At 38.3% G+C, this 7,554-nt stretch overlaps 1 protein-coding gene across 1 annotated transcript; it reads left to right on the top strand.

Annotated features, from left to right (window-relative positions):
• The first annotated feature begins 259 nt into the window (after positions 1–259).
• Positions 260–7,318, top strand: LOC124776825 (porphobilinogen deaminase). Its single transcript, XM_047251980.1, has 7 exons — positions 260–618; positions 1,610–1,682; positions 1,817–2,000; positions 2,087–2,172; positions 2,686–2,867; positions 4,312–4,646; positions 4,944–7,318. Exons 1-7 carry the CDS (start codon positions 574–576, stop codon positions 5,119–5,121), a joined length of 1,083 nt encoding a protein of 360 aa, XP_047107936.1. The 5' UTR covers positions 260–573; the 3' UTR covers positions 5,122–7,318.
• Positions 7,319–7,554: the final 236 nt, after the last annotated feature.

Below are 7,554 nucleotides of genomic sequence, written 5' to 3'. Positions count from 1 at the left end.
TATACAATGCCCCTTCTTCTCAACTGCCGTCTTCTCTCTTCCGTCTTCTCAGCGCAAAGGTAAGCCTCATCATTTGACGATGTTGGGTCTGTGCTCTGTAACAATGAGCTCGCTGCTCTGCAGTTATCGAGCAGCTTCGGGTGATTCCGTGCGAGTTCGGTACTGTGGGACCGAACATGGAGGGGGCCGAAGCTACAAAGCAAGTCAGCGTCGACACGACATATCGATAAGGAGTGAGATCGACGTAAATATCCTTGAAACAGTGAGTGTCCGCCAGTAGCACTACAGGAGCGGAGTGAAGTGGTTGGAGTGTGGTTGTGTACAGTAAATGTTTATGAATGACCATGGCTTTCTGATGAGGACGTACTTGAAATCCCAAATCGTATAATATTAGCTTCCACAATCTACTGCAGTGTCAGTAATTGTGGATTTAAGGTGAATGTGAATAAAAATTAGTGATAGTGTATCTGGTGCTTAGTTGTGATTACATCGCCTGGAAGTGTGACCTACTTCGTTTAGAGCAGCTTTCGAAAGTAAAACCGCTGTATATACTACATTAAAAGATAGTACAAAATGAGGGGAGACAACTGCATCCGTGTCGGATCAAGGAAGAGTGAGGTGAGTTTTTAATGGCGGTTTAAATATTAACATACGTGAAGTATGAAAAATACGGAGGGTGTCCAAAACTTAACTGTTACCAGACTAAAGTGTGTATTCTAGTAGCCATTAGCAATTATATTAATACTCATTACTAACAAGCGTCCCGTCGTAGCAACTGATTTGCTTTTTTGGGCTAGATTCGCTGTGAACGAATGACCACGATTTTTTAGCAACCACCCCACCCCCACCCTCAGATGACAGTAGTGATGTCCATTAGACTAAAAAGGGAGGAAAGTCTTCACGTGGAATGTCAACCGTTACTAACTGATTTTCTCGCAGGACGAGTTTCTTGTGTCATGATCTGGTGAGAGAGCAAATCTGGAACTGAGATCCTTAATTAGGGCCTAATCAAGTATCAGAGCAAGGCCAACGAGTGGAACATTAGTTTCGTTTAATACCGGACGATAATGTAGCGTCAATTCAAAATTCTAAGGGAATCGAATCACGGTGAGAGGTTGCCTCGACCTGGTTATAATTTGATACACGTCTGTTCTATTTCCTCGTTTATTCTACCATGCGTAAGTAGAAATACTTCGACAACGCCAATGTCACCTTAAATTGAAACTGCAGTGTGCTATTTCATAACAGGAAAAAAAGTCACCTCAGGTGAAAGTGCGAAGTCCCTCTACATCACTGATATATGAATTTGTTTCCATGGAGTCACTGATAATTTCACTAGTTACACCTATCGCATTGTAAGATCGCAGTAAATTCTTTGTCCAACACCTTTCGCAACTCGTGTCATTTGTAGCAGAATTGCCTATCCTAATGTCTAAGTAAGCATCACTTACAGAAAGCATTTCTCCGTAGAGCCTATGGGCTTCGTTAAATTTCTGTGCGGTATTTTAGCTTACTATAAAGTTACTATGTAAGTGTGGATATATATTCAGAAAATACCATGAACAGCCCAGCAAACATGTTTTAATACATTTCTTTTCTTTTCCTCCAGCTGGCCCTCATTCAGACAAGATATGTTGTATCGTGCCTAAAGGAGAGGTACCCAGAAAAGAAGTTCGAAATCAGTAAGATACTATTTTTTTGTGTTGATATGTTATCGACAATAAGTTTCAAATCAATATTTGCAGTTGGTTTTATAAGATATGTTTAGCAGTTGCATCATTATGAAGGCATTCAAAATGTACATTATTATTTCCAGTCACTATGAGCACAACTGGCGATAAAATATTAGACAAACCTTTAACAAAAATAGGAGAAAAAAGTTTATTTACGAAGGAGTTAGAAACAGCTTTAGCGGATGAATTGGTAGATTTTGTTGTTCACTCTTTGAAAGATCTTCCAACAACGCTGCCATATGGAATGTGTATAGGTGCGGTCTTAAGGTATGTCTCAATGCATCTTACAAGATCATCATTCTAATAATTATGCCAAGATTACATTTTATAATACTTCCAATTTTTTTTTTCAGTCGAGAAGATCCGAGGGATGCAGTGGTTATGCACGAAAAGCACAGTAATAAGACGTTATCAACATTGCCAGAAGGAAGCGTTATAGGTAAGAGCCTATAAAGTTTTAAATGATCTTTAAAGGAACAATGGAAGTGAGGCAGATTATGTAGAGAGATTTTGGCATGATTTCTGTTGAATTTCTCAATATCGGAGTGAGATAGGAAACAGTGTTGGAAATCTGGATTCGTTGTGATGTCACTATTTTACTTTCAATTATGTTTATTTTCCTCTCTTTGTGTCATCAGAATGTCCTCATGATTTTCAATAGTTATTTGATTTGGTGAATTATTTGAACCTTTATTTACATTTGTGGTGTGATATCAGTGACAGACAATTTTATTATTATTAGTTTATATGTTGATTGTTACAGGATCTTGTGATTAGATTCATTTCTTAATGAATCTGTGTGTAGTCTCTCTCTTGGTTATTGTATGTTCTCTTGCAGGCACTAGGATATAGATAAGAGTTTCTTATGTTCTGTTGTATTGATTAATGAGTACATAACAATATATTATGTGTACACATACTGGTACACCTATTATTTATTTTATTTTTATAGGGACTAGCTCATTGAGGCGGAAGGCTCAGTTAAACAGGAAGTATCCACACTTGAAAGTCATAGATATAAGGGGAAACCTAAATACAAGACTGGCAAAACTTGACAAAGGTGACACATTTGATGCCATAGTGCTTGCTGCTGCTGGTATAAAAAGGATGGACTGGGAGAAAAGGATCAGTGAGGTAAGGAAGATATAACAAGTATTTTTAGTAGACTAATATTAAATTATTTGCGTTACCAACAGAACCATAAGTGATAAATGGATGTAAATATATGCAATTGTCATTTCATGACCATGGTCACAGCTACTCTTGGATGTAATGAAGAGAAACAGTCAGGTTCAGGCATGTCCCCTGGTGAGCTTTACAAACTGTGCGTCAGTAAACTGCACACAAATAAATTGAAGCAGTGGAGAACGTGATACAATCTGCCAGCTTCGATCACTGGTACTTGCCAAATTTCGAGCTTGCATCATCAGCTTGAGGATGACGAGGAGGTGCCCAGTTGAAGTATCATGTAGTGTAGTTGATTGACGACCAGCGGCAAGGAGGCTGTGGGAAGAAAAGAGGTGCCTTGCACAAAATTTCTAGGTTGTATGTTGAATAGCAGGTAGCTCTAAATGTAGAAAAATTTAATTTAATGCAGATGATTAGGAAAAACAAATGCCTAATGTTACAAAAATTGTGAGAGCAGTGACATCACTAATCTGTTCAGAACGGCAGTATTGTGACCATCACAACACCATAAATAAGGCAATCTTGTCGTTCCTCCATCTTGTAGCTTGGACTTGGAAATGTGCCTCTTAACAGATATGACTTTATTGTGTTAGTTAACCTCTGAATTTATTTTAAAAAAGCCAGTAATGTTTATTTGCCCATGGTGTAAAATGGAAACATTATTTGTGATCATGTGTACTCGTTGGTCATTTTAAAGGGGAAGATATAAGGGAGGCTGCCTTACATGACCGAAAATATATATTCCTTTAAACTGTGAGGCAGAATTTCTTCCCAGTATGTACCTTCAGGAGCCAAAACATTCAGTACTCCCAATAGACATACACAAATTAAAAGTCCACAACACCATGATGGAATGTAAGTTGTGCTGAAAAACTGATCTTTGGCATTGTCTGGGGTATAGGTTAGGTTGGAAGCTGACAATTTGGTTGTGAGTGAGTGAAGCCTACGAATGTGCATACGAAAACTTGGCTGTGGTGAAATATCAATCTGCAGTGTAGCTCGAGGACTAGATGAGGTTGAAAGATGACAGTTTGGTAAAGCGTTTAGTTAATCCAAAAACCTAAATGGTATACCTTCATTTAGCTTTTAGTTTCACTTTGGTGGTGTATAATTCACACATTTCAAGTGTGTTTTGATATATTGTTGTAACCTTAAACTTGTAGAGTGAAAACTTTTTACTTTTGAAATAATAATTAAATATAGTGAGGTAAAATATTGTTTCAGGGATCTGCTAAGTACACACTCTCTCTCTCTCTCTCTCTCTCTCTCTCTCTCTCTCTCTCTCTCTCTCTCTCTCTCTCTGTGTGTGTGTGTGTGTGTGTGTGTGTGTGTGTGTGTGTGTGTGTGTGTGTAGTTCCCACATATACTTACTTAGCTTTGCCTCCCACAGATGCTAGATGCAAATGAACTCATGTACGCTGTGGGCCAAGGTGCCCTAGCAGTGGAGTGCCGTGAGGATGACCTTGAGGTACTTTCATTATTGGAACCATTGCATCATGGTGCCACAGCCCTGAGGGCACTCTCAGAGCGAGCATTCCTGCGTACATTAGAAGGTGGTTGCTCCGCTCCTGTAGCTGTAGTATCTTCTTACACAGATGGCACACCAAGAGCCACACTGTCATTAACTGGCGCCGTCTGGAGCCTGGATGGTTCACAAACTTTGAAGAGAGGAGCCGTATGCCACGTACGGTATCATGAAGAAGATGATGATGGTGAGCCTCCCAGGTGGGTACTTGCACCTGCACAGGAAATAATTAGAGGTATCAAATGAATAGCTGTGGAATATAAAGTTTTCAGCACTATTAATGAACTTTCAAGGAAAATGGACAAAAGAAAATATGGAAAATTTCATTGGTTGTAGTTTTTTTTCCTTTTATGTATGGCAGTATTACTGTATTTGAATGGTATAAATGCGGGTTTTGTTGTGTGTCATTAGCTGAGTTTTGTGATCGAAGATAAGTGTAGCTCTTGTAAAACATACCACAGCAATACACCAGCTAATGGAAGAATTTTATATTGCAGCAAATGCCCATACCGAATGCCAAAACTGTTTTGTAGCATGGCACCAGCATCTCTCTCATATATGGACCTTGAAGAAGCAGAGAAGCTTGGAGAAGATCTGGCAATGAGCATGATTAAAGGTGGAGCCCTCACCATTATGGCTGAGGCTAAGAAGAAAAATGAAACAACACCAAGTTGATACTATTTATATAAGTAGTCAGCTGTTGTTAAATTATTTTTCTGCTGTAAAGTTGTGTATGTGCACAATGCCCTCTCATTTGTGAAACATCAGTTGTTTCACTGAAACACAAAACTACGGAGTGATTGTTGTGTTAACTGCAGTTAAGTGCATTTATGCTTGAGGAAAGCGTTCTTTGACCCTGGATGGATGTAATGCAGTGTTCATTTGTTGCAGTTGAACACGGTATTGAGTACAAGTATTTTGTTTCAAGATCCAACATTATTGCATTGGTGTGTATAGTATAAGCTTGTTCATACCATGTGGCACTTTCACATCCTGTATTCAGCGTCATGCTCAGTCGAAATCAAGAGATGTAAAAACCATAGTTAAATCGTAATGACAATGGTGCTGCTGTTCTGCGATTTGAAAATTTGTGATTTATGCTAGTTCTGATGACAGACGAGCTGCTGCTTGATATTCATAGCTGCTACAGAAATTATCAATTTGTAATTTTAAAATTGTCAGGCCTTTTTTACAATGGAGGGATGTGACAGAAGGTGCTGAACTCTGATACCAGGATCAAGTGCTACATACTATCATTGGACAGAGAGTAGGATTGGAAAGGGAGAGCGCATGTATTTTCTTCTGACATAAGTTGTCCTTGAAATATGCCTTTTAAGAAGAGAGCCTGCTCAAGCTGTGAACATTTGTAACTGTCAAAACTAAATGTTAATAAGGCATGTTTTTTTTCTGTATTAGCTGTAAACACAGATATGCATTCCATTGTATCCAGCTACAGCTGTCTTCAATTTGAAACATATTTAAGAGTCCCTAATGTCAGTATTTATAATGAATTGTAATTCAAAGCTGCCTTGATGTAATGAGTGAGATGCAGAATGGTTTTTTGTGATTTTGGAGAGCAGACAAAAACTCTGGGCTGTACTTAATGTCCAATACCTGTTGCAGTTAAAGTCTCACACCATGGAGCGGGCATCATAGAGATCATTCTTTACTTATTTTTTGCATGGTAAAGTTACCATTATTAAGTGATGCATTGTGGCCAGTCAGGAAATAATGCTGTTATTTGAGACAGGGGTAGACACCTAGAGAAAAAACTCCTTGCTGCAAGATCTAAGTGTTAACTTCAGGAGCAGGTTTAAATTTGCACATATGTTGGTAATGTCTGTTTGTTAAATAAATGTGATGTGGACAACAGATACATACTCAGGTGTAAAAAGCAGCTCTGCAGCAGAGAGATGCTTAACTTCTCAACATTGTTCCTTATTAGACTGAATGGTTTTGTAGTTGCTTGGTTCTAAGTATTTAATTTCAGTGTTGTAATATAGTTGTGATGTGCATTTGCGTCTGGATGATCTCGTGTGCACAAAACAAATGCGTAACGTGTGTGTGTGTGTGTGTGTGTGTGTGTGTGTGTGTGTGTGTGTGTGTGTGTGTGTGTGTGTGTGTGTGTGTGTGTGTGTTCCTTTGTTGTATGTTAAGACATTTATTTTTATAAAACTGTAAATAAACTTTTATATTTATGGAGTTATAAATTGTGTGATGTTTCATTTTCATTCTGAGAAGTGTGCCTCCAGTAATAATGAATGAAATAGAAAATGAATGACTTGCTATTTGTGTAAAGCCTGACCCTGTCAAAAGATTTGTAAATGGTTGAAATTATGTATATTTGTATTTACCCTCTGTGGAAGTTTTCTTTGAGAAAAAGCAATGTATTTGCCACCAAGTTCAGTGCTTGGGCTCAATTTTCTGCAGTTACATTAAACTGTTGCCTATGAACAGCACTGATTCTACAAGATTGGTTGGAAAGGATGTACCATTCCACTTAAAAGGGCTGTTTGGTATAATCAAATAGTCATGTGTCATCTCTTTGTCTTTTAATATGTTGACTACCAGCAAAGCATAGTGACGTCCATTTCACTGGCAGGTCGGGCCATAGCATCAGATGTGGAGCTCTGCTGTGGCCGTGCGTTGGCCTTGTTGCAGTCAATGCATTAACAAGAAGCCGTCTCGTATTTTCAGTGTAAATACCTTCCATGAATCATCTGAAGATTTACGACCCTAGGCTCAGAATGCAGTGGTTACAGATTACTAAAATAAATGTATCGTATTGTTCGTTAAACTAGAAAGCAATTGAAGTTACTTGCTGAGAAGTCCATATTTTATTGAACACACAAATAAAATGAGCTCAACCCATGTTGTATGTTGTAAATATATTAAGACAACTATTGCACATACAGTGTCCATGATTGATTTTATACTATATGGTGCTTTGAAAGGTATGAGAGACAAGTATGTCTTAAACTGCTTTCTTGGTGTCAAGAGTAACATCTGCAAGTAATTTTGCAGATTGGGTCATTTCTTACAGAGAGAGTTTACTGTTCTTGCTCCGTACTGCACATTACAATAGAGAGTTAAGAGGGTTATCATCTC

Source organism: Schistocerca piceifrons, chromosome 2, assembly GCF_021461385.2.
Source record: "Schistocerca piceifrons isolate TAMUIC-IGC-003096 chromosome 2, iqSchPice1.1, whole genome shotgun sequence".
NCBI classification, from domain to species: Eukaryota; Metazoa; Arthropoda; class Insecta; order Orthoptera; family Acrididae; genus Schistocerca; species Schistocerca piceifrons.
Note: the sequence above shows the minus strand (reverse complement) of the source record. Positions and strands in the feature narration are given on the sequence as shown.

Coding starts and splice junctions, on each gene's coding strand:
- LOC124776825 (XM_047251980.1), top strand. CDS start 574: ATGAGGGGAGACAACTGCATCCGTGTCGGATCAAGGAAGAGTGAG. Junction 619..1,609: donor TCGGATCAAGGAAGAGTGAG/GTGAGTTTTTAA, acceptor CTTTTCCTCCAG/CTGGCCCTCATTCAGACAAG. Junction 1,683..1,816: donor AGAAAAGAAGTTCGAAATCA/GTAAGATACTAT, acceptor TATTATTTCCAG/TCACTATGAGCACAACTGGC.